At 34.5% G+C, this 27818-nt stretch overlaps 1 protein-coding gene across 9 annotated transcripts in view; it reads left to right on the forward strand.

The window, feature by feature from the left end:
- PACRG (parkin coregulated) overlaps nt 1–27818 on the forward strand; it is a 216052-nt gene that overhangs the window by 38235 nt on the left and 149999 nt on the right. For 7 of the 9 annotated variants that reach the window (XM_042025065.1, XM_042025064.1, XM_042025063.1 and 4 more), the window contains one exon: nt 11411–11545. The exons of the other annotated variants lie outside the window; for them this stretch is intronic. In XM_042025065.1, coding sequence (XP_041880999.1) covers nt 11411–11545 — 135 coding nt within the window. The remainder of the gene's footprint in view (nt 1–11410; nt 11546–27818) is intronic. 9 annotated transcript variants of the gene reach the window in all.

Raw genomic sequence — 27818 nt, forward strand, 5'->3', positions numbered from 1 at the left:
AGTCTGAGAGGCAAGGATATACAAAATTAGAGTAGACATGAGTACCTGTGTTAGGAAATGAAGCTCCAAACAAATAATTGAAGCAGTTTATAGTCCAGCTATGTCTCAGAAAAAGAGAATCTGAACTTTCTGTCAAAATGTAAATTTGAATAAATCAGTCAAAGCTCTTTAAAAAAAAAAAGCTTAATATACAAGGATTGCATCTAGTAGCATGGCAAATAAATGCTGTTGCATCTGAATTACAGCCTAGGTCTCCTGCATTCTCCATCAGTTGCTGTGCTGAGATCTAATAGCAAAGCCGGCAAGGTTACCGGACGAAGCAGCCTATGCAATTTCTTTGAGCTACAGAAAAATACTCTGTGTGAAACAAAGAATTTGTGATTCATTTAATTAAAATCCTAGCAGTTTGATAAAAAAAAAAAATCAGTCTAGGTAAGAAGATACTTACACATATAGTCAAATTATCCAATCGTTGCTGCTTATGTCCAGTAGTGAAACTGTTGAAATGTATACACACAAGCTTTCTAGTATCTGTGCCTTAAGCTGATGTTGTGCTCACCCTTCTACTGCATGTCTGGGTTCTGAAGTCAATGGTGCTCTTCCTCCTTGAAAGAAAGACTTATGCAAAGTGATCAGCATCCCAGCTTTTTTGATAGGAGGAATGTGATGTTTTGTTGATTTTTTTTCCCCCGTAACCAAGGGGTACACCTTGGGTATGTTTGGCATCAGATTTATATACTAGCTAACACAGCTGACTTTTTCTTCATTGCCACATTATATCCAAATTTACTATAAATTATATGGTTTGTATATGTTGTATACTTGTTCTTGTCTGCTTGGGAAGTGTTTAAATCTATCAATATACAATCTTTTTTATCCTTTATTGTTCTTACAAAGTGGTGATAATGATTCTGTAATTATAATTATAATTGTAATTGAAATTATAATGGAAACTATATTAAGCATACAAAGAATATGATTCCCTGAGACACTCTGCCTACTTTCCAAGTTTAGTGAAACTCAAAAAACATTTTTTTTTTTTTTGTATTGCATTGTTCTGTGTAGTTGTAGCAGCTTTTTCCTTGTGGCACTAGATTTTCTGATGCACTCTGGTCCTCCTTAAGGAGCTGGGAGTCAATAAATAAAAAAATGCCCAGTGAAAGTTTCCTATTGCTAATTACCAACGTTAGTAAGCAACCTATTTATCACTCTAGTCTATAATGTATACTTTTCAACTCTTAATGTGCATAGTTGTGAGTTGTGGGGTTTTTAGAACAATTACTTTTGACTAATGTATGGAGACAGTAATATTTCACTTTGATGTACCTGTACAATATTGATACAATTTTGCATTTGGGAGGTTTTTTTAATAGTTTTATTATTAATGCCCTTTCCTAGATGCTATGTTGAGCAGTTTCATCATAGTTCCACCTTAATTTATATTGGTATTTTTATTTCTTTGATAAATTTCAGGAATAGCTAGTGTCCTCTTTTGGTGCCCTGGAGGTTGACACTCATCTGCGCTATGAAAGTCTTAGATTTTTTCAGTTATAGCACTGCAATTGATGCATTTAGGATATGTTTTTAACTAAAACAATGTTTTCAAGGGTTCTAGAACCACGTACAAGAAATAAGATATAAATAACTTGATTAGAGCACTCCCCTTGAAGCTAAATACCTTCATTCCAGTCTCTGCTCAGAATACCATTTATACCATATAAAACTGCATCAGAAGATGCTAGGAAAAAAAGCATCCTAGTACATTGAAGTCACATAGATAATGTGTTCTCTCTTTTTCTGCCACACCACTTGTTGTGTAAGGAGTCTGTACACAGTAATTGGTGGTGTCAATTTAAACTGAACTGAGTATAAATGTGTATGTTACAACACAAGAAAATGAGATGAATTAGACATAATTTGAATGAGAAATGGTATAACGTCTAAAAGAACCACTTTTATTCTGCACATTATGCATAATTTTCAGTTTCTTCTAAGTAAAAATGATCCTTGTTAATTTTTTAGGCTCTTCAAATCACCAAGAAATGAAAATTTTCATTAAGTTTTATGTGTTCAATGTCTAGGTAGTTAAGGCTACTTTGCTAATAATATATACTATATGCCCTTTTCCTGTCCTTTGTCTTTCACCTAAGAATATCTTTATGCTTCCTGGTAAGCTCAAAACTGGGGAAGGTTGAGATTCTGCTCCGCTAGCACCCTAGCAATCAGTTCTGGAGATGATGAGTATAATAAGAAGAAATAATCATGATGAAGTAAAGAAAATAGATAGTTGGTCATATTTGCTGGAAGATGAAGGAAAAAGCTCTACATCTGCTGTGGGGATGCTTTGAGTGTAAAGAATGAAATGAGCTCTCAAACTGTTTAAAAATCATGTTTTGACTAGCTAGATAGAATATGCCTTCCTATGCAAAAAAAAAAATCCCTGAGAATCTTCCTGTGAACCATAGAAAAGCTTAGGTCAATCTTCTGTGTTATTTCAAGTGTAAGTGGAATAAAAGATGTATGCAATAATGAAAAAAATGCCTAGCTGAATCTATAATCACATAAATATATAGGACAGGAAGGCTAGCAAGCTGCTGAAGTGACATTTTAAGGTCTAATTATCTTATGTGGAAAGAAACTGAGGAAATTACAGCTGAAGCTATGGACAGCCTATGGCAGTGAATGATCACAATGCTAAAAAGAATCTGTGTCTCAGACTCCTTTCCAATATGGCAAAAAAAGCCCCAAAACCCCTGTCAGTACTCTCCAGTCTAATCAGCTTACTGAAAAGAAAGATTTGTAATATTTTAAGGCATTTTTGGTAGCATGACAGAAATAATTGATCGCAAAAAACAATAGTAAGATTTTAAAAAATGGGGCAGGCTTTGGCATTCAACATGAGTTAATCTAGCTGTACTTCACACCTGAGACATCATGATGTCCAAATAGTTATCAACTCCTTCCCAAACAGTCTATTAAAGAATCATGGTAAAGTTCATGGTACATTACTTTCAGATATTTCAGGAAAGAAAAAGGGGGGGAAGGGCTCCAGTAAAGGTCTTAAGGAAATAAGCAATTAAATAGCATTTAAGCCACTTCTTAAGTCATAGCACACATAAGTGGAACAATTCTAAAAGAAAAGCATAGGACTTGACACTGGATAGATTTAAAATTTGTCACTGATGATTAAAAAATATCAACATATGATTGCCAGAATAAAAAGTGATAAAAGGTATGAAGATGATAAATTTATGTAAAGAATTTTTTTAAAGTTAACAAAAGGGTCCCCCATATCTTCTAGACCTCAAAGAGACCACAGAATTCTCACTGCCCTGAATATGGGGCAGATTGATTTAGCCTACAGTAACAATGGTATATGGATTAAAGATGCTGCTTAAGAGCTTCAGTATGAGGAACAGCTATATTCAATAAATAGAAATGGTAATAGTATTCTACAGACTAAAAAGTTCAAAGTTTTTATTTAAATATTTCATATGTTCTGGTCAAGATTAATGTATTTCCATGCAGATTTAGTAGTATAACTTCCAGTTGTTCTGAAATTATTAACATCCATATAATAAAACTTTATCATTACTTTTAGGCATGAAAAATTATATTTCAAGTAGACGGGTTGCAAACAAACAGTCTAGGTAGTTATGGAGATTGAAACAAACTATCTGGGGAATATCAGTTACCACAGAAAGTGATTAATCCTGCATTTGCCAATATGAAAAGCATTTCAAATAACAAAATTATGAAAGTAAGGGCATTATGACCTGTGAAAGACACATTTGTCCCTTCACATTACCAACCCAGCTACTGTCAGCATTGTGAAGAAATATTCTGAGTGCTCCTTTTCACTTGCATCCTACAAATTTGACTTCTGATATGAGACAAAACTGACTCTTTCACCAAGGAAAATTTTACCTCTTCTTGGAAGATTTTTTTTTTACCTATATGCCAAGCAGACAAGCAGAGATTGTTAAAACCTTTTCAACTGCATATGATAGGAATTAAAAACTATTTGTTTCCTGCTTGTGTTCTCTTGTGAGGGAATGATTTGAATTTAACATCAAAGAAATCAATTCATCAGTTTTTCCTGCAAAAAGGCCAGATGTCTTAGCAGGTTAATAAATACCTTTATCAGCAACAGTAGCACTGAAAACAAAAAAACCTGCCACAGAGTAAAATAGCTATCAGGAAAAATTCGGAAGGCTTCCAGATTTAGTGCAATTGATGCACTGGAAAGCTTTGTGAAACTAACAGAGCAAGACTATATCTGGACTGGAAGGAAAGAACTGTGTTAGTAGAGAAATATATTAGCAGTTGTCACTCTTCTCCCTTTGCATCAAAGAAAATTTCTTGGCAAGCATCAGGAGAAAAATCTAAATTATGTGAAATAGTTACACTATATTCCAGTAGAGAATAAGAGATGAAGGACATTTCAAGAACAAAGTGCTGTAGAGCAGTTTATAACATAAGCACATCTGTCTTACAGAAACAGCTTCTCTCTTCTCCAATCAAAAATAACATTTCTGAGGTGGTGAAATAGAGTAATTCTGCATGCAGCTTATGACTTACTTTCTGTAGTGTCTCAAGGCAATAACGAGATACAGTATCATTGTACAAAATCACATGTCTAATTTTTCTTTCAAGTTCTAGTGCTTTGGAAGCATTTGTAATGTTTGCTGACCTATCAGTAGTTTCATTTGGGGGTCATAAAATTGTGTTTTCTCAATTTGACTTTTGAAGCTATGAGATGGGCTTTGATCTGTTGTCCAGATCTGTGGAATAGCCCCAGAAGCAGCTTTTAAGCATTAGACGTTAGGCATCATTTAAAGCATATCAAGAGTGGCACATTTGAAGAAATATCTCCCTGTTTCTTTTTGGTTATAAAAAGCTTTTATCTGATACATGTTGATGGATCACATTCTTTTGATATTGAATGCCTGTGATATTGATATTAAATAAAAGCCATTAACGTGGAACTCAGGAGTACCTACTGGGACATCTTACATCTTACTCTCCTGTCATTTGAAATTTTTCATTCAATTTTTGGTATGACTGCATAACAAAATCCAAACATGATTGCAGAATGTATTAACCACCTCAGTCAGTTTAATCAAATTAGGATCTTTCCCATGCCAAAATAAGTGGATTGCCAGTTGAACTATGCTGCATTAGCCAAGTTTAACACCAGCAAAAGAGGAGGATGAAACAAAGAGTCTGTCAGTGGTAACACAGACATTTCCTTAATGCCATCGCCTTTACATCTTCCTGAGACAGCATGCATTAGTAAACTTTATTCTGTGGGTACAGTGCAATTTTGTACCCATACATTTTTTAGTTTGAATACAAAGAATGGATATTTATGGTTTTATTTCTGAAGATTTCATTCTTCAAGGTGATAATATGGCATTATATTCTCAAGGAAGACTGCCTTTTTTAGGTAAGACAGCTGAGTGGTCATATAGCTTTTATCCCTGTAGCTTCAAAAATAAATTTAATGAAATATTTTTGTGAGGAGAAAACATAAAAGTCTACGGTTAAATTCCAATTTTCTTGTAAGAATCTTGGCAGACAATAAATGGAAGTAGTTTCTTTCTTCTAAATGCATTAATCTGGGTTAATAAAAAAAATATATTTTTAACTATTAAATTTGATTACATCACTTGCCCTTTTTTTTATATAATACATGAATTGTTATATAAGAACAGTAGGATCTCAGTCCAGTTTTTGTTTGACTTAAACTGCTCATGAAACTAGTGTTAGTGTTCACAAATCCGCCAGTTGTACTACACAGGCACGTGTTTAGGTCCCCAAGTGTGCATAGAGTTTGACACTCAGAAAATGTATAAAATTCAGTCTTCAAATATTAATCACTGTTTAAACCTGGCTTCAAATAATTTTTCTTAGTCATTTTCCTAATGTGCCATCACTGAAAAGTTTAAGAATGCAACCTTGTAAAATGGCTTTCAATGCCCATGAATCAAAGAAATATGGTCTTTCTCTCTTTTTTGCTTAATGGCTTGTATCTTTTATCTTGTCACATAGTTCAATGGCATAGAATTACAATAAATTAGTTTTGCAATTATCAAACTCTTCAACTTCTCTTTGGCATTTAACGAACCTCAGAATCTGTTTATTGCTTCATATACTTTGCCATCATGAATATTAGCCTTTAATTAACTGGAACTCTAATCTTAATCTTTCTCACTATATTGCAATGAAAAATTTTTATTAGCTTGAAGAAGATAGTATTTGTTACTATTTTTCCAATAAATGGAATACTTTCAGAATGACCTTTTTATCAGTAATTATAACAATATAAAATGTAAGAAGGCAAAACTCGTTATACCAAAGAAAAGCATTGTGATTACTTTTTGTGTATTTCACTTAGCAACTGAGAAGCCTCAGCTGAGAGAGACCTGTAGAGATCATGTGGTCCAGGCTTAGATCAGGAATTGCAAAAAAGTAAAAGAGGAAATCATACACATAAACTTTTCCTCAGGCAGACTGTGCACAGCTAGAATGACCCAAAGTGGTGTCTGCATTAGAGAATAGGGCTCTGTGGCAATCTCCCTAGTAATGAAGACTGGAAGGAAAAGAAACTGTTTGCAAAAGGTAAGCAGTACTGTCTCAATGCAGCCACTCTAGCAAAGGTCTCATAACCTAGGTTTGTCAGATACAAGTGAAACAAGCTGTCTTCATGAAGTAAAGGAGAACAAAAGTACTCTTCAGTCATGCAACATTACTGTATCTTCAATGCAGGGACAGTTCCACTGTCTTCCTGATTGCTGAAATTTCTTTGTTCTAGACAGATGTTAGGCTAATTCCTGTCTTGATCATTTCATTGCTTTGAAGTCAGTTACTCTTCCAGGTATTTAAAGGTCTCTGTACCTATTGCAGACCAACCTGACAAGAAAAGCATCTTTAAGACAAAGGGAAAAACAACAGCTCACTCTGTTGAGACTATTTTCAAGTATTCTGTATGCTGCTACTTCTCCAGCTATACACAGTACTTTGGTAGTTACACAGTACTAGATGTGTTAGGAGGGTAAAAATGTCCATGTTGAAGTCGAGACAATAATGGCATGTAATATTGAAATGAGAGATATGATAATAGATGAAATTTATTAATGAAACTTCTTAATATTTGGTTTCAGGAATAACTTTATTTAATATTTTCATTGAAAAAATCAGGGTTGCATAATGAAATATATAGTTGACATAATGTTTGGAGTTGTTACTAAAATAGATGAAGATCATGGTGTGGCACAGATAGAAGTGGAAGCCTTTGAGAACTGGTGTAATAGAAATGGAATTAAATATTATAGTAGTACAAAGTACAACATAATGTACTTAAAACTATGACAAGAAATTATATTATTAACATTGAGCTCATCATCTGGAAAAGATTAACTGCTGTGGCAGTTAATCAATGGATAACTATGATGTGCCAGTGTGATGTCGCCATGAGAGACTAAATGTAAGGCTGAGAGATCTACCAAAAAGACTGTATCACATGAAAAATAATACTCATTGTATTTATGATTAATGATAATAAGGATTTAGTCAACCTGAATGGATTTATTTTTCATCAACTTTTCCAGTCACACCTTGAATGTACAGAAACTTTGAGTATTTCCAATACTGACTTTTGGCCAGGAGTTCCATAAATCCACTATTTGGCACATGAATACATTACTTTTGTTTGTTCCAAACTTTTTACTAACTAGATTTTTTTTAATGTCCCATACTTTTACTGAAGGTGATAGTGGAAAATCTGTCCTTATTACCTTTTCCATAATGTCATTATTTTATATTTATTTTATTCCTCCATAGCAATAATTTCCACACTGTATTCTCTTCTTGTGAAAGCCATTCCATACCCTCAGTCATTATCCTCTTCTGAACCTTTTCTAATTCTACCATACCTTTTTTTGAGATTGCAGGCCAGAGTAGGTATACTACTTAAGATGGAGCTTCTAAGCCTTCATGTAAGGACAATGCACAACAGAATGGGTTTGATACCAAAATACTTTTAGTCCTTCCAGCATCTTTGTTCCTGGATAAAGAATAGGAAGAAATTTAATTAATGTAAACGTATTTTCTAGAAAATTTGTAACGTGCAGTAGGAAAATGCTCATAGCAAATTTACTAACATGAGTTGGGAGGAAGAGAATGTTCGGTATCAGGGAGGATATAATTTGGGATTGCATTAGCTACCTCTAATTATGATAATCTGCTAGAAATAATTCAGATTGTATCTCATGTAATCAAGACAACATATTCTTTAACAATAATTTAAGTTAAAATCTAGCAGTGGCCTCTAATATTGTACAGAAAATAATGTTTTAAAGGATGTGTGAAAGACCTGTTTGTGAAAAATATACAAAAGAACAGAGGTGCTTTTCCAGTGGCCTTAAAGCGCAGTGACTATGAGTGCCTCAAATGAAAAAAAAAAACCAAAATCAACCCATAAAAAAAACAGTGAAAATACTTATACTGGTGGCATAGAACAAATTGTTCTCTGCAGAGAAGCAAGTGGAGGTTTATTTACATTGGTTAGAAATGCTTTTCTTGGAGTATTACTCTCAACTGCTGCAGATGTGTTTACTAAGCAAAGTTACAGCTGTGCATATCAAATCTATTTTCGCTGGACATGGTCTATCAGGGACAGAAATATGCAACAATAGATCAGAGTTTAGTAGCCCTATTTGAAGCAATTTATAGGAGAGTACAGTGTAGGCATATCACTAGTAGACCTCTCTACCTTGGCCAGTGGAAAATTATGTGAAAACGCTTTGGGGGAAAAATGTGCCAAGTCAAATTTAGATCTGTAGTTACCAGAGTTAAATTACAGAAAAGCCCAAATGAAACAGAGAATTTACAAGTTTACAATCTGTTCACTGGAAAGCTGAATGTCTTTACTGCTAGAAACTAATGTAAGGGTCAGTGAAGACAAATAGAACAATACAAAATACTGGGTATGGTTTATGATCATTGAAGCTCTCACCTTTTTTTGAAAATGAGACTTTCTAGCAAATCATGAAAGTATTTTTACAAAAGAAACATGCAGAGAATTGTAGGAAGTTCTTATCCCAGATGCACAGCTAGAGAGTTTCTTAGTGAAGAATCAGTTGTCAAGGACATTTGAGATTAGTTTAGCTCTCTTAGACTCTTTTAGCATTTGAGATTAGCTTTGTTAATTAGCTTAAACTATAGATTTCTTATAAGTACTTGAAATTCTATTATCGTAGTGCCAATTGTTAGTTGCTGTTACTACCATGTTTGTCTGAGAAAAAGGTTCCAGCATGAGCATTTTGGAATTGGACTGTCATTCAGACTATGCCATATGCTAAAACAGCAATAGCTCAGATAAGGAACTAAGTGGAGCAAATTCAAATTTCCTCACAGGCAGACAAGAGAGGTCTGAGCAAAAGACCTTCATTCTTTCCAGTGCTTCAGCCATCAATACTGACGGACTAGAAGTCATATGAAAGCCAAATCCATAGCATTTAGGGAAGGGATATGCTGAAAGAGATTACCTAATCTCATTATCTAATGACTAGGAAAAAACAGTAGAATGTGCAAACAGTAATATTAGTTGGAAATTAAGTGTCGCAGGTTGAAGTTGGTTAAGCACCAAGCACCCACAAAAAAAAACCATTTACTTATTTTCCTCTGCTATAGTTAAGCAGAGGAGGTGAAATTAAAAAAACTTCATGAGTTGAGATAAGGATTATTGAAAAGAAAACACTTTTAAGGCAAAACAGATTAAAAACTTAAACTGTATAAAGAAGATTTATTATTGACAGAATTAAAAGTAAAAAGGGTAATGAGAGCCAAAGCAAACTTTCAGAACACCTTTCTTCCCCAATCCCTCCCTCTTTCTACCAACCGCTCAAGGAAACAAAACATGGGGTTTTGATCAGTATTTCACTTCTTAAAAGTCTTTCTTCAGTGTGTTTAAGGAAAAGAGTTTCTTCTGCTATGCCATGAGATCCTTCCCACAGGAGATAGTTCTCTGCGGACTTTTCTAGCATAGTTTTAATTTTGACAAGCAACGGCCTGCCCGAACCTGCTGCAATGTGAAATCCCTCCCACGGGTTAAGCAGTCTTCCCACAACTGCCTAGTGTGGCTCATTTTAGTTCATGGGGTTTAGTCTTTTAAGGATGAGGTTTGGAAGCAAAGGCTCTCTTCCTCGATCTCTAAAAGCAAGGGTCATCTCTCTCTGTTTGAGTTCTTCACTAGATTACAGCTTTTCAGTATCCACGCACTCCAGTGTGAACACTCTTCTTCAAGGGCTGCGTGTGGATCTCTGCACCCCCCCGTGCACCTCATGAATTACAGGGAAGCAGTTTGTTGTATTACAGTCCTCACCATGGCTTGCAGGAGAATCTCAGCTCCGGCGCTTAGCGTACCTCCTCCTCCTCCTTTTTTTTCACTGACCTCGGTGCCGCCATGTTGGTTTTCCTCACGTGTCCTCGCTTTTCTTCTTACTTGGAAGAAAGCTGGTGTCTGCAAGTTGCAGTTGAGAGGCTGATCTCGTCCGGGCTCCACATCAGGGAATTGCTCGCCATGTCTCTCACTGCTGGCTACGTGATCCCTGCCAGCACCCCACGGGCGCTTCTGGCCTCAGGAGGGGCCTGGCTGCACGGTCCCGGCCTCAGGAGAGTCCGGCCAGGCTGCCCCCAGCAGCGCCCCGGCATGAGCTAGAGTGGCCCTCCCCCCCTCAGTGGCACGGCCCTGGCTGTCATGCCAGGAAGGGCCCAGCGGCCCTCTCCAGGAAGGGGCCCAGGGGGAGCAAGAAAGAGAACTTCTTGAGGTTTCTCCTTTCTTAAATATGTCATTACAGAGGCGTTACCAGCTTGTCTAATTGGGCTAGTAACCTGCCCATTGTTCAGAGCTTTCAGCGAATGGCCCTGCGCCAGACATAGAAGTTTCAAGCAGCTCTCTCTTTTATTTTTTTATTTCCTGCCCCCAGAAACCAGGTTAAACCAATGCACCAAGTTAAATTACTTCTAGAAATAAACAGAAAAAGGAGAAATACTTAATTTTCCAACAACTTCTACTATGTAATGTCAATACCTTCTTGGTGTTTTATTTTTGCTTAAAAATCCTATGATAATGGAGAGATCTACTTTAAAATATAACCAGTTTTTATAGGACAATCTGAAAGTGGCAAATAAAAAAAACCAATTAACAAAACCTGTAGATCATTATCAAAGTGTACTTTCAAAGAAGTGAAGTGTAGCATGTAAAGAAGAAAGCAAACTATAATTTGGGAGATCAGTATTATTCTTCTTTTATATCTTTTTTAAGCCAAGCTTTAGGCTTTTTCTAAAACTATATTACCACTAAACTGTGGGGTTTTTTGTTTTGTTTGGCTTTTTTCTTTTTAAGGTAAGAGGGCCCCCACCTGCAGGATCAGTAAAACAAAGACCAGCAAAACGCACAGCTTTTCGCAAGTTTTATGACAGAGGAGACTTTCCAATTGCTGTTGAGCATGGTCACGTAGGAAACAAAATTGCCTGGAAGGTAAGTCCTGGCACAGCTGTGACAACCAGCTGAGCTATTGAAGTGACATCTCTCATTGTCAAACAAAGTTAGCTTGCAAGTAAATACACTGAAATAATTTCCTAGCAAATGGAAGATGGTGGGAAAGTCATTAGAGAAAGGCCCCTGAGTCAGCTGTCTGCCTTGGCTAACAATTAAATTATATGCTGCAAGAAGGAAGATGACAGAATTGCTTTGCCTTAGAGAATTGTCTCCTGCCCAATTCATCTCTATTTTTATGAGGACTTGGCAATGCAGCCTGTTTCAGACAGTCCATCAAATGATGGAAGTGGCTGGATACAGTGAGCAGCAGCCATTTATCTCCCCCAAATTTCACCTTCCTGCAGGACACTTCCAAATAGAAGCTTTAATTACCTAAATGGATAGGTCAAGATTGCCTGCTCCCTGAAAATGCAGAGCGGAATACAAACGAAGGCAGATTCTCATTCCATGGCTGTACTCTCAGACTCCAGCATATGTCAGACAGCGTAATCGCTGTCATACGTGCCTCTGTTACAGGCTGACCTCCACTGCTGAAACCATTACAGCTCCGACATTTCTCTGACAAAAGGTTAATTGGCTTCAAAATAAATGTATTGCCTAATGACTCCATTCTAATGCGGCTGTGTTTCTCTCTAAAATGCTTGGTGATGTTATTTGTAAAACTTGCCAATCTTCTAAGTAACTACTGCAGACTTTTAAATTTAATTTAAAAAATGAATGCTGATCTTTAACCTACTCCTATTATTTAATTATTTTGGTTATCATGAATTACTTTATTTTTTATGTTATTTATTGGACTAGACTAAGATTTTGCTGGAAGCAATGATAGAGAAAATGAATGCAGTATGCATGAACAAAATGTGTCAGATTGTAGAATATTTTAAATTGTTCGTGTCAAAAACATGTAAAAATTAAATGTAGAGCTATGTTAAGTCAACACTAAAAGAGGGATTTTGCAATCTTATAACTGATTCTGCTTGTAATGAAGCCAACAGGATTAGCTCTGTAGTGTGGTAAGTAGTACAATATTCGATAGTAACTAAATTTTTAAGGTAGCTCTTTTGCTTATTGAAATACAGAAGAAAGATTTGTGCTACTATTTTGTTGCCTATAGCAGTTTGGAATCAGCACAAGGAACAATTAAGAGTTCTTGCAGCAAAGGGAATCTCTATCCCAAAAGACTTTACCCATAATCAAGATGAGATTCCAGTGCAATTGGGCTTTAGGCAACGCTAGAAATTCCCTTGCTGGACTCACAGGCTTACAACTTAAACCTGCACTCTGATCTTTCATCACCTGGTAAGACCCAAAGGTGATTTTCAAGCCACTGCAAAAAAATCTGCACAATTTAGTTTTTATCTTGAGGCTTTGTAATTTCTAATTTCTCAAAATCAAACTGAGAGGTACAGAAATACTACTGGACTGGCATTCCACTAGATGATGCTAGTGACTGCTTAGTTGACTTAGGACATCAGGAAATGAAATGAAGCTGCATAAGAATTTCGGATGGGACATTAGCAAAAGGTTTTTCATTGAGAGTGTGGTTGGTCACTGGATTCCCCGGCAAAGTGGTCACAGCACCAAGCATGTTAGTTTCAGGATGAGGCTCTTGGTCATATGATTTAGATTTAGGTAGTCCTGTGAGGAGGAGGGAATTATATTTGGTGATCCTTATGGGTCACTTCCAACTGGCTACCTTATCTGCAAGCCTTCCAAACACAGGTGCATGCTAAAGTGTTTAATTCCTGTATCTGACAGTTTTAATTGTTTGAAAACATACTACCATGAACAATCACAACAGCAGAGTCTCTAGCCAAAGATCCAGCATGTGTTTTTTCTTAATACAATTTGCAGTCTTACAGAACTACTGTCCACCTACTGCAGTAAAACACTAGCTTTTAGCTAGTGGAATGTAGGACTGAGATGTCATGCAAGAGGTTTTTTGCTATTCTGCTACTCCTTTCTTTTGAAAAAAAAGATCAGAACTTCAGCATGAATGCAAGTAAGCAGCACAGTAATGGGACTAGTCCATTCCTATATTAGGGCATGTTCAGATCCAACCTTCTTTCCCTTATTCCATACCACTCGATTTAGTCAGAAATCAATCCCAGCTGAGTTCTACGGCAGACACTCAAGAAAACAATACTGAGGTAGTAGAATTACTTGAGGCTATTGTTTAGTTTGACACACAACTGTCATTGATTATTGTGCAGTTTAAGTAGATGAAGCAGGCAAATTGGCATTTTCCAGTTCAAACTTTGCATTAGATACCTTCTGAAGTCTTAAAGGCTGCCCAGAGCTGCAAAAGGGTGAGAATGATGTTCATCATTAGCTGATATTTAAAGGTACAGATAAACTAAGGTCTGTATTTTTCACTTGTTTTAAGGACATAGTTGCACTACCCAAAAGACATTTAGTGGCTAATTTTCATCAGTTCATCATATTTAATTTTATATCCATATAAAGAAGTTAATTTTTTATTAATATATTTTACTCAATACTGCTAAAATTCATGACAATTAAAAATATATATTTTATTAATGGAACGTGTCTAGGCAAATAAAAGCTTGGCTGAACTATAATTATTTGCATGAATCGTGATCTAGTGGAAGGATAAAAAGAAGAAATAAATGGTAACAGTGATATTTTAATCCTGCTATAATTGCACAGTATCAATGTTTTATTTTGAGAGAGGTTTATTTACTCTGTTTAGTTATAATGTATGTCATGGTTCATTTCACTCTTGTTAGTTTTTCTATGAAGTGGTGCATGAGAGAAAATGCAGGAGAGTCTCAGAAACTGATTTTTTACTGACATAGGAAAATGCTAAAGGATTTTGTTCTTTCCTGTAAAATACACAGATGTATTTTATTTGCTTCTTTGTTTGTTTCTATAATTACTGAAACAAAACTGTAATTGTCAGACGTTAATTTTTTTTTTAAACACTTTGAACACTTGTTCACTATATTGTAATTCTGTGGACAGAATACTATCATTTTCAGCCAGAACAGGAGAATGCTTTAATATACATGAATTGTGTTTGGTTAATATATACCAAAAAATACACACAAATGACCCTTGATATTATGACAGTTCTGCATATCTATAATTTTAAGCCCATGATTAATTAATTACCTGTAAGGGCTGGCTATGCATAACTGTAGTTATGTAGATAACTGTAGACCTAGATAAAATATAAACTTAAACTTCAGGAACTGTGTAGAACTATTTCTGAGTAACTGCATGTGTTGAATATTTAATTATGAAATATGGTGCTTTGTTGTTGTTACATAGCTTAATGGTTTCCAAAATGCACTAAATTTAGAAAGAGGCATTCTTGCTCCAAATTAATCCTAAGCATAAACAAGTTTAAACTGTGCAGATAAACCATGGTGTTTACCTTGGTGTCTTTTCTTTAAAAAAGGGACCAAAGCAAATTAGATCTCACTAGAGGACCATTATAGCAAGATGTGTGTTCTTGGTGAATTTTCAGACTAATTCTTTAAGTGTAGATAGGCATCTGCTAGAATATTTCTGTAATCCTGTCCTTCTGATTGGTAAGTTTTACTATTGTTGCATGTTCAAATAAACCTGTTTCAACCTAATGGAAGAAAAAATGTGAAAAGATAATATACATTTACAACATATTATATACAAGAACAGGAAATCGAACCTGATTCTAAAGAATACCATCCAGAGGGAAAAAAAAAGGATCAAAAAAACTCTGATAATGCCAAAGCAAAATTATGTGGTTCTAGAGGATATAACTGCATTTATGTCTAAAAGAAGAAGACATGGTTGTCTTGGGGTTCCTAATGTTTGCTTTCAAATCTGAAGAAAAGTTGTCTTTTTGTCATTTTCAAAAACTCAATATAGAGAATTACTTGTTAATTATCTCTGTGAAAACAAAACATAACATGGTACACAAATTTCTGGCTTTGATTGCAATTAAACTAAAAAAAAATTCAAAATGCATTCCAGACTTTTCATCCCCATTCAGTGGATGTACTAGCAGTCAGTGAATCTGTGCTAAATGGTATAAACTCAATATAACATTTTAATATCTAATTTGAAGCCATTGTTTTTGTCCTTCCTCAGTAATCATAAATAGAACTGCATATATATCAGTGCCTTAAAATTTCTGCAAGTATTTAATGCTTATGTTTCTTTTATAAAGTAGTTTTTAAGATCTGGAAACACACAACTTCTTTGGTTGAGTTATTGAACAAATATTCAAGGGTCTTTCCAAATATTAAGTATTTGATTTTTTCCACTAAGACAGAATGAATAATAATGGTATGGTTTGAAAAAGTATTTCTAAAGTGTATTAAACATAAAACTTGGGAACATAAATTGTTGTTTATTTAGAATTTGATAATCTTAGAAAGTGATCTTTATATAAAAAGAATGTACTAAAATATTTATAAGTCTTTTGACTACTTTTGTGGGATCTCACAGTTCTTTTTCTGCATATGTATATTGCAATTTTATTTCAAAATGTATTAATACATTCTTTTGCACAATCTCATACCAAGATATGAATAATAAAAGCTCATAGTTCAGGTCTGAAAAGGACTTCAATTTTTAAATATATGATACTGAATTAAAAAAGGTCAGAATGCAATTAAACCTTTGACTAAAGAAGTTGATAAAAACCAAGAAAGTATCTCTGAATTATACAGTATGTGTTTGAAATGCAGTCTCTCTGTATCAAATAGAAAGTCATCAGAATGTTTGAAAAATTATTTTTTAGGGAGTGGAGTTAATTATGCAAGTCATTATGCAGGAGTAAAAAAAGATTCTGTTCTTCAAAAGAATTGTAGCAATTTCAGAGAAATGAAAACCAAATTCAGAAACTCCAACTTTTTAAGCAAAATGTCAACATGAACATGATATACATCTTTTGGGGCTTATGAGGTTTTTTCCCAGAGTGTCAATGTCTCCTAAGGATATGACTTCTACCATTTTAGTTTTTCTTCATCTCCTCTTTCCTACACAGTTAATGGTTTTTTTTCAGGAGCTAGTATAACTTATGGTAGCAAAATTATTTCTTTGTGATAGAAACTAAATGCAGTGGTGAAAGAAAGTGATCTGCCTTCAACATCATGAATTTGGAATGCACATACACTTTCTCCTTGCACCTGTTAGTGAAGGTTGATTTTAATAGTACGGATTGCAAATAATTTGAACTTTCCATAGAACTACAGTTTTTATTAGTATGTTGTATACTAGTTTACATAGAATTCTGAACTGCTATGATTAAGCTGGTACCTAAAGTTCAAATCCCCAAATAAATTAAAAGTAATTGGATGGAGCTCATTTACCCTACAGAATGGCCCCATTATTATACTGTCCTCTTGCAATTTGTGTAGTTCAAGATGTAATTCAAGAAGTTGAGGGGTTTTAAGCTTATTGCCGTCTAAGGGGAGGTTCAGCTTCACCTCTTCTGCTCTCTATTTCTAAAGCATAGTTGACACTGGCACTGAAGTTTATCAGAGACCTCTGTGAGTAATTTTATCTCACTAACTCAGGAAAAGAAGGTGGGTGTGTTTTTTCTCGATAAGCAACATGTTCATAGTCCTGGAAACTTTGATTACATGACAATCCATGAGTGCTAATGCGGTCTGTTGGTGAAGAAGAGAGAAACAGTAGTGAAGTACAGTGAAAAATGTGAGAGAGTTGAGGGATTTCAAAACTTTTTCTTTCAGCGGTGATGAACTGCTAGGTTAGTTTAACTGTTCATGGAATTGCAGCCTCAGAATCTGAAAGCAAAGAGAGCAAACTGCTGTGAAAAATAATACTTCCAAAAAAAATTATTTTAGAGACATATTTTTTCTGCTTCTATTTTTTGTTGAACTGTATTTAATGTCTTCTTAGTAAAAGATGTTGAGAGGACACTGTAAAAAAACCAGTAAGTACCCCACAAGTGCTGTCATGCAGAATGAAAGCTTTTTGCAAAATTATGTAGAAAGAGAAACAGTCATGTATCATGCGTAGACACAGTAAGTACATCATGGAGTCATGTTAGTTTATATTTTAGTTAATGTCTTCGTTAGTGTTTTAAGCAATAGTTCAGTTTTCTGCTGCACTTGACCTCTGTTTATCTTTCCCAGAGGGCTCCTTTTTAAAAAATCATTCCAGTGATCCTTTATAAGCCTGTCTCCAATACAAGTGTGTGGGTATAACAGAAAATTGCAGTGTGGATTCAAAAAAAGACAACTGAAAGCAAGAATTTATTAAGCCAGAAATAATACATAATAATGCATAATAATAGATAGAAGTATGAATGGAGGTGAAGAAGTAAAGTCTTGAAGAAGCAAATTTTAGATGCTCCCTGTAGGAAAAAAACCCCACAATTGTATTAACAGATGTAGTGTAAAGGAATAGTTTGGAAAATAATTTTTTTTTATTTTAAAGTAAAGTAAAACTCTCAGTTTTCTATGAAGACAGTAATACAGCAAACTGTGTGGCATGGTAGCAAGAAAGAAATATTCAGCTTTAAACTAAAAGTAGCAATAGTTCAGTTGCATCATCTTAAGTTGGAAGTTATTAATAATCTGTATACTATGGCTTACTGAAGCAAGCACAAGCAAATACTGTGCATAAACAGTTGTGTTTAGACAAATGTCATTCATCATTCTTTATGACTGTGATATTAATACCCAGCTAATCACTATAAAAAGTGTTGTCTTGGCTGATGTACATGTGACTTTTTCTTAGAGATTGTTTAAAATTGCTATCACAAGACTGTTCTAGTTTTGGTTTTTAAATGCAGAATTCTAAGAAATAGGCACATCTTAATGACTATGACCTGGTTTTCATTTAATGAAAACTCCTTTAAATTTCTTGAGCAATGTTATTTAGTAGTGTACATATGCCCCCTCTATGACCCTAGATCATACAAAGAGAGAATAAATGCAATATATTTGCTAGCAAATAAAACAACAAAATATCCATTGACTGCAGTAGAACGGGATCCTCATTGCCAGATGTAAATAATATTCATTATCCTGTCCCTTTTTCTCCCTATGATATTACAAATTTTCCTACAATCGATTAAGTTTTTAGTTGATAATGCTCACAGGAATCCATTTTTGATCAGCTATCACAGAATCATGGAATCATACAATTCTCAATGACCATCTGGTCCAACTTTTCTTGGCAAAAGCATAGTCTAGCCAAGATGGCCCAGCAGCCTGTCCATCTATAAATTATAAAGGCTAAGACAATTGAGATTTTTCAGCCTGGAAAAGAGGAGTTTTCAGGATGACCTAATTGTAGCCTTTCAGTATCTGAAGGGAGCCTACAAGAGAGATGGAGAGAGATTTTGCAAGGGCATGTAGTGACAGGACAAGGAGGAATGGCTTTAAACTGACAGAGAGTAAGTGTAGATTAGATAGTGGGAAGAAATTCTTTACTAGGGGGCTGGTGAGTCACTGCAACAGGTTGTCCAGAGAATTTGTGGTTGCCCTGTCCCTGGAAGTGTTCAAGGCCAGACTGAGCAACCTATGGTGTGATCTGGTGGAAGGTATCCCTAACCACAGTGAAGGGGTTGGAACCAGGTGATCTTAAGGTCCTTTTCAAGACAGACCATTCTATGATTCTATGATAATGTCTCAAATTATGAAAGTTCTAGAGCTTATCATCATCCTTTTTAACAACTGCCAATTCAAATCTCTGTCTTAAGTCTAAGAAAGTGTTAGATTTGACCTAATTACATTTATATTTAACAATGTGTTAATTTGATATTTATATGCAATAGGTTCGTGGTTGGATTTTTTATATTGACTCTAGCATTTTATGTGTCATGGCTAAGTTTAATCATCTTTCAGTTTAATCATTTAGTGACTAAAATGGGGTACCAAGCTGATGTCCTTCAATTAAGGCAACATTTTATAAGTTATTGCGTAACTCTGGGTACTTCCAGTTTCCATTCCATGGGACATATAGTCAGAGGAAGTATTGAAACAATAAATTTTTCAAGTTTGAAGTTTCTTTGTTGATTTGATCCCACCACTAATAACATGATTCCAAATAAATTTGTCATATTCAAATCTTACTTTTCAAAAGCACAATGCTAGATTTAATTTTCTGTTGAAAAAGATTTTTAATAATACTTAGGTCTTAGAAGAAATATGAAATGTTAGAGATTTAAAAAGATTCTTATGAAAATGCTACTGCAAAACCCTGTAGCAAAACACTATGTTTTTATGAAAACCTATAAAAATCATTGTGACTATTTCAGTACTTACCAGTATACTCATTGGTTGATTTTACTTTGTACGTTTGAACTAATGTTTGTGGTGAAACACCGAGTTATGTCACATTATGAATTAGAGGTTACTCAGTGCAATCTCTCCTTTTTACCACTTGTGGCTCACAAGTAATGTGATTGTAAAATGTAATTCTTTCTAGAATTAGATTTTTTACAGTCCTCTAGTCCTTTCCATTTCTTTCATATTTATAATTTATTAATTTAACAAAATGGCTCTTTCCTCTGTGCTCAAAAAATGTACCATGTTTTTTAAAAGCATGACATGTCCATTTACTTAACCGCTGAATAATATGTTTTTCTTAAGAAGTAAAGGTTTTCCTGCAAATGTGTGAGGTCTCCTTTCTTTTAACAACATCAATGCTGAATCTGGGGACTAGTGTTGAGATGGGGTCTAAAAAAAGCCTTGCAAAAGATAGTGACAGTTTACCTGATTCCTGTAGCACACAGCAGACATATTTCATTCATTGATTCCTCTGTGGCTAATTAATAGTTGCAACTTATCCCAGGATTCTAGAAAACAGTAGTATTGTGCCAGTTAGTTTACTGTTCCTTTTTCCCTGAATACACAATTAAAGTAATTCCTTTATTTGATGTAATTTGCCATCTCTTGAAAGTGTATGGAATGAAAACTCAGCCATGGATCAGAAATAACTAATTTAAATTTGCTAAATGACCTCTGAAAGCTAGATGAAAGATTTTCTGCTGAATGGGCTGGTGCTCCCTGCCTGTATAATTTATGTGAGAAATTAGTGTGAATGGTTCACTTTTATGGAGCAGTGCTGCTTGTAGTAAGCTTGCAGAAACAATTTTCCCCCAAGCCTCCATCTGTTCTTCAAACCAGGGCATATGCCATCTCATCGAGCTTGAAAGTCAACTGATTTATAGCTCCTGAAAAGTGCATACATTGAACAGAAAGGTCGACTGCTGCTCTGTGACAATGATTTGCTAGGTACTTGGATAAAGACAATTCACGTTACTATGGACTCCAGAGGACACAAGTGGTGGTGTAAGCTTTGGAAATTGGTAAATTGACATGTAGGACAAAAACAAATTGTTCCTCCTCCTTCAGGTAAGCAGATACCTTTCTTCTTGAAGATGGAAGCATTTTAGAAAGTAAGTAGGTAATATAGCCAAGACTTCTTGTTATACTTGTTATTTTCAGGCAGAGTAAGCTTTTCCTGGCTAGAAAGGTTGTCATCTAGAAGTGCCAGGACTTGTTCCACTTTAATCTTTAAGCTACAAGCAGAAACATCTGTCTTAAAAGTGCATCTTGTTGTTTTGTCAGGAAGTTTTGTTCAGTGCGAGAAACATAGCACTGATGAATTTTCTCTATCTACCCTGAAGGTGATTTCTGAGCCCTATACAATTAATGGATGACTTGTTCTCTGGCCATTAGTTATCAGCCTTCCTCCTTTTACCCAAATATTGCAGAGTTCTCTGGCAAGTGACAAAACAAATGGAATTGACAACATAAAAATCAATGTGTGTTTGATGTTTTCATTTCTGGTAGTCATGTACTGTGACCATTCTGCTTTGAGGCTCAGATACTGAATAATTTCTTCAACTACTTTTTCGTATCAATTCTGATTTTTTAAATATCATTTCAGGTAAAAAAATGGCATAGAGTTAAGTGTAATATTTACCTAAGAAAGAAATGTAGGAATTATACAGTCTTTCAATATGAATATTTGGGGTAGATTTTGCCTTGAAAAACACAAAGGTGTAGCATAAAAAATTCATGTGAATAGCAGGAAGAGTCATCCTCTACGATTATGAACTTCTTGCTTGTTGAGGTATCCGTAGCATCTGTTAGAAATGAAATGGTTCTGTAGCTTTCCACAATCACCTGATTTGATGTAGCCATGGATATCCTGACCTAGCTCATACAGACAAGTATACTTTCTGAACAACATAAAATTCAGTGAAGAAAAGCAGAGCAGTGCAGATTAACTGGATCATCATTATCAATTATTTCTTTTGTATAAATATAAGTCAGTACCCAACATAGGTATGGGTATTCATATATTGTGTATGCTGTTGACTGACTAAAGATGATGAAAATGTTGAGCTAAGAAACTACAGAAATTAAATACAAATTGTAAATACCTTATTTTGCTGTAAGAGTGTTGAAGAGATATGTTAAACAGTTATAATACAGCTTATAAAATAATAAGGTGTAAAGGAGAATGTGAGGCATTTAAGAAAATGTCATACTGTATGTCTATAAAATTAATAGAGAAAAGTTCACTATCACTGGAAACATATTCTCTAAAACCATATTCAATGAATGTCTCTGCATTGGAAGTGTATTTTTTGTGGATGTCTGTTCTCAACAGTTTTGTGACAAACAATATATATTTTGTTAATTTTTCATTGTTTGATTTTTGTTGTCCACTATATATGATGCATGTGCATGAGGCAAATTTATCTCTGTCAGTTCCATTTCATTTCCTATACTACTTTCAAAGTATAAATTAATTCATCATCATTTCAGCATCATTTTCTCATCACTAGCCTCAATGAATATTTCGCATCAAATTCATGTTCACATCTACTATGCTACTGAGTTCTGATCTGGCCTGAGCACTGCTCTCATTCCTCATATTATTATTCTGCAAAATAGTAGTATGTCTTTGCTAATAATATCTATTTTATTGTCATTTTACTTTCTTCCATCTTGCTTTTTTCATCTGTATCTCCTCTTGCTTAGCTATGAAGGGTTTATCTTCATGGGGTTATTCTTGAGGATAACTCAGCAGGATCTGGTTTAAGTAAAGAATGCCTTTTACATATTTTCTTATTAAATAAGTGTGTCATTGGACAGAAATCATTTGGATTAACATTCATGAAAACTTCCTAAAACAGCAAGACCTAAATTTTACACTTTTTTTTTTCCTTTCCCTAAATTCCTCATCCTTTGAAAGTTGTTGACAACTTGGTTTGATGAAATATAAATTTGGCATGAAAGAAATCTGTTCCTGCAAATATTTAACCATGCACTTAATGCCTTGTGATTAAACCCACTGAAGTAAAACTTTTGCTTGTACTATGTCGCAGTGGTGTGAGAGGTACCTACCTCTACAATGAGAAAAAGATACTTCCATTTGTTTGTTTTCAATCATAATGATGTAACTTTCTTAAGAGGTACTAGTTTCAAGATATTATTGCATCTTTAAGACATTAACGATCTTAAAAATTCAGCTCATTTAAAGTGTCTGATAAAATCTCTTATTAAGGTGTCTGAATTATGTGTTTTATGAAAAAAAAAGAAGGCTGAGTCTATATTTACATTTCAAATAGCACTGTGAATTTTTGACACTAGTTGTAGCATGTGGTATTTTATCAGAGAAAAAATAAAATATCTTAAATATTTAAATGAGATAGTTCCTCTTGGCTTTCAGCTTTCCACATTGGCACTCAGGAAACAGACAATTGTGGGGAATCATAAATACTGCAGTTGTACTAAGTGGCAGAATCTGTGGGTTGCTAGTATGCTCTACTGTGGCTTCCTTCAATACCATGCAAAAAAAAAAGTGTCTGACTTTGGTTTTAAAGCTACATAGTCTCTCTACGTTGAAAAAATTTAAATCGCTGTAGGACCTGGTAGAATTCTGTATTTAGAATATCAGAGTTAAACGTCTCAATAACCTAACACATTAGACTTAAAAATAATTAATTTAAATCTCATGCATTGTTTTCAAATTAATATTATATTCATATATGCAAGTAAATCCATGCCTTATTTAAAGAACTATTACAAAAAGACAAATGAAAATCACAAATGATGGTCTTTAAAGAGATACAAATATTCAGATTAATATCTTCTCAGGCTACAGTGAGGCTAAAAGAGGATGTTGCTTCCAGTGTAGTTGAAACTTTAGTCTGAATGCAGATCTGCTTAGAAATATGAGTTCTATTGTAATGTAGGGGATCTTGTCTCATAATGAAGACTATGTGCACTGAAGTACAGTTCTGCTGTCAAAAAGTAACACAGTCAATATTGCTCTGTTCTCTTCATATCCAAACAAATTCTGCTAGGGTCAGAAGCCAGTGGTGGTACACCTTTGAATCATAAATATCTATACGAGCCTGTACAGTCAGTTATGTTCCCATTCTGTGCTTCTTATTTTGGCCTTTCAGGCTCTTAAAAAGGCCAGTTCAGATGGGAGACCCCTACTTTGCCTTGCCATTTAGTAACAGCATTGGAACCTTGCTACTCTTATTATTCCTAGAGTGGTAGACAGGGGCCCTGGACAAAGCTCATATCTGAGGCAGAAACGTTCCTTTTATCAAAGCTTGGGCTAGAGTGTGAATTTTGCACTTGAACTCAGGTGAATTTAAGTTTCCTTTGAGCTGTTGCTTACCTTGTGCTTCCACAGTGCTAAAGACAAAATGCATTAACTTACCTTAATAGGATTTTTTTGCTTGATATGTTCACAGATCAGTTCAAATGCTTGCTAAAAAAAAAACCCCAAAAAACAACAAAAGCCAGGCCACATATTTATCTAGTGAACACTGCAGTCCTTTTTATGTTTGTTCCAAAATCTAACCGTCTGTTCCATGCAGCAGTTTGGGTGAAGCCACAAGCAAGTACAAATTGATACAAAAGTATGCATTTGTTTGGAAATTTGTATTCCATCGTTATTACGGCTACTCTACTCCTTTCATAGTTAAAACAAGCTAGCCTGTTTAAAATTCTTGCTGTCATACAGCTCTCAGGGGTTGATTCATATTGAGCTCAAATAATAGTTGCCAATTTTCTAATTTAGCTGGGAATTTCTAGCTTAAGCTAGAGATGAGAAAAGCTGCATTTTTGTTTTCTAGAATTAAATCTTTATTTTATGTCTTCTTTCTGCTTTACTATTTTTATTCCTTATGTTCTTTGATGTTTTTCTGAAGAGATTGGAAAAATAAGCTGTCTCAAACTCTTCAGTAATATCCCTGAATTTGTCCTTTTTTGACAAACTATAAGAAGCATCTGTCCAGAGTAATGATAATATAAACCCTCCCCAAAACAATTTTTTTTTTTTTTGATAGAGTTTATCTGATAAGGAAAAACCTTGATCTTTATTGAATTTATGCATGGATTTTTATTAATTTTTTAACTTGAACTTACTCAAAAAAATTCCATGACAAATTAAATCAGAAATGCATAGCATATGATTTGCAATATATTTATCATCAACTGTGATAAATTTGATCTATTATTTCTGTGAAATAATAAAAGAAGTTCATAAAATTCAGTCCACCTACAACAGAAGTCCTTAAGCTATGTATAGCAAGTGTGAATACAGCTTCCTGTTCACATACTTCCTGACATCAGTCCATCAGTGATCTCTTCTCTCCAGACATTCATGATAACAGAAAACAAGGTTATGTCTATGTCTTGTGTGCAGATTTGCAGCTAATTGGGACAATAGTTTGCTCTCAAGAGTATGGAAAGTCAAACTTATATGGATTTACCATCTCAGAAGGTGATTAAGACTATCTGACTGACTTTGCATGAAGTTAATTTCAAATGCTCACATGATTAGAATAGAATAGAATAGAATAGAATAGAATAGAATATTTCAGATGGAAGGGACATACCCAGATAATCCTGTCCACCGCCTGACCACTTCCTGATGCATTAGTTAGACAAAACTAGTAACCATCAGTAATAACAATCATGGAGAGCAGGAGATTCAGCCCCATATTTTTTCCCCACGTAATTGTTAATTTATGCATTAAGAATCCTAGATTATTAATCTAGGTTTTTTAAACATAACCTAAGGTGGTGATATCATCTAATATGTTGACAACTATCAGGTTAGAATAATCTTTCAAGAATATCTTTCAAGAAGTGACTTAATTTTTGGATTTTCTCTAGCTGTAGCTCGAAATTCCAGTTACTGGTTAGCATTGGGTTATTTGATGAAAATTTAAAAGTAGCAAATACACGTTGGGACTGCTGGAACTGTGCTGTTCCTCATAATCTTTTATTTTATCAGAGGTTTGCTGATAAGCCTTCGAATGTAAAAGTGAGTTCTCTCTAAGAGTGAAGCGTGTTTTCTCTGCTTTAATAATTAATTCTGTACCCATGTATATTTCATTATAAAGTGGCAACCTTTTATGCTGCTGTTACTTCTGTAAGGAAGTCAAAACTATTCCATCCTTACACAGGGATAATGTGCACTAGCAAATTAGAATGGTTTTTCTAAGTTTTTGTATTTAAAACAATATTTCCGTATCAGCTAAGAAATGTCTTTGCTTACATCCACATTCTCACCTGCAGGTTATGAAATTGGTGGTATAACAGGATAAGGCTCTAAGATATTATCTAGATAAAAACTACTGCCTTTTATTTCCAAATGAGTTTTTTAAAGTAGTTATGTCTGATCTGATATGATATTATACGAAAATTATTTGATTCAGGTCTTCAGGTCTTTAGTGAATAAAATATCCTGCAAGGAATTATTTACAGTTGCTCAGCAATATGTAGTACCTGAGTCACATTTGATGAGTATTTATTTCAGAATACTTTAAAGTACTTGGTGAAGGTGCTAAATAGTTAAGTTCTTTGTTTGAAAATTCCCATCTAAGTCAATCTATCTAAATCACAGATTTGGTGGACCAAAAATTATGTTCTTATTGTACTTACTTTTTAGTCCTATTTATTCCTAACTTTAATTGTGTGTGAGGTTTTTTCCTCATAGAAATATTTACCCTCTTCTCCAATAAATGCTACATTTTAATGAAGAACCATGACAAAGCCATTTTCAAGACCTAAAGAAACACCTTCTAGTTGAGGTGTAGTTTGTAATATCACATATTTCCCCAGTTGCCTACAACTTTATTGATATTTCAAGAATTTAAATAAGTTCAAACCATTCATTCCTCCTTAGCAAAAAGTGTATATCTATATCCTATCCAATGCTCATCTTAGCTTTTTGTTTTGGTATGAAGGTTTTTTTAAAGTTTCAATGTTGTTACTAGCTAGGGATGTAATAACTATTGTTCTATAATTTCTGGAAGGTTATTGCTTTTCCTGGTCATCAGATATCTTTGGGGCAGTTGTTGCTATTAATCACTGCATGAATGGTTTCTAGATCATTAACCACTCCGCAGTCCTTTCAAACTCCCACCATCTCATTTAGTTTGTGAGTTTATTCCAGAATCTTCTGTTCATTTTATTGGTTGGGTTAGCCTAGGGAAGAGAAAGCTAATTGAGATCTAATTGCAGTCTTCCAGTGCCTAAAGGGGTGTTATGGAGGAGACAGAGCCAGACACTTTTCATTGGTGCACAACAGAAAGCAAAAAGACAGCAGTCACAATTTTCAATAAAGAAAATTTCAGCTGGATAATAGAAAAATAGTTATCCATGTTTGGGGCAGAGAATTGAATGAGATGATCTACAGAGGTCTCTTCCAAAGGAAATTACTCTGTGATTCTGTGAAATTAGATGGATGAGCCTACTATTTTGTATTTCTGCATTACCTTCCTTTTGAAAATGTCATAACATACTGCTGCTTACTGAATAAGACTTCCCTATGCTTCTGAAACACAGGTGTTTTACAGGTAAAGAAAGTGAAGCACAAAAATAATGGTACAACTTTAAATGTGTTAACAGACTTCATTTGTTCTATTATATTCTTAACATTCCTTTAACTTAAAACTACATCTTTACCATGTGCAGTATTTATACATACATGTGTATTTTTCAGTACCTACTTGGTTTCGCTTTCTAGCCATATCAGGTAAATTTAAAACTGCATTCATAAGAAGTCTGAGATTCATATTCAGTCTACCATAACTAAATGAAAAATGTAAAAAGACCTCCAGCTTTAGATTCCACAGTCAACACACTAAAAACTCTCTAAACTTGTGTCAGTTTAATTCTTCTTGAAGGCTTTGATATTGATTTAGCTTACCAAGGAATATCCCTTTTTCATGCAGGAAAGCCAGAGATGTTTAAAATTAGTATGACTAGTCTACTGA

This window comes from Corvus kubaryi, unplaced genomic scaffold, assembly GCF_017639235.1.
Source record: "Corvus kubaryi isolate FWS band 111438036 unplaced genomic scaffold, C.kubaryi_AGA036_p1.0 37266, whole genome shotgun sequence".
In the NCBI taxonomy this organism is placed as follows: domain Eukaryota; kingdom Metazoa; phylum Chordata; class Aves; order Passeriformes; family Corvidae; genus Corvus; species Corvus kubaryi.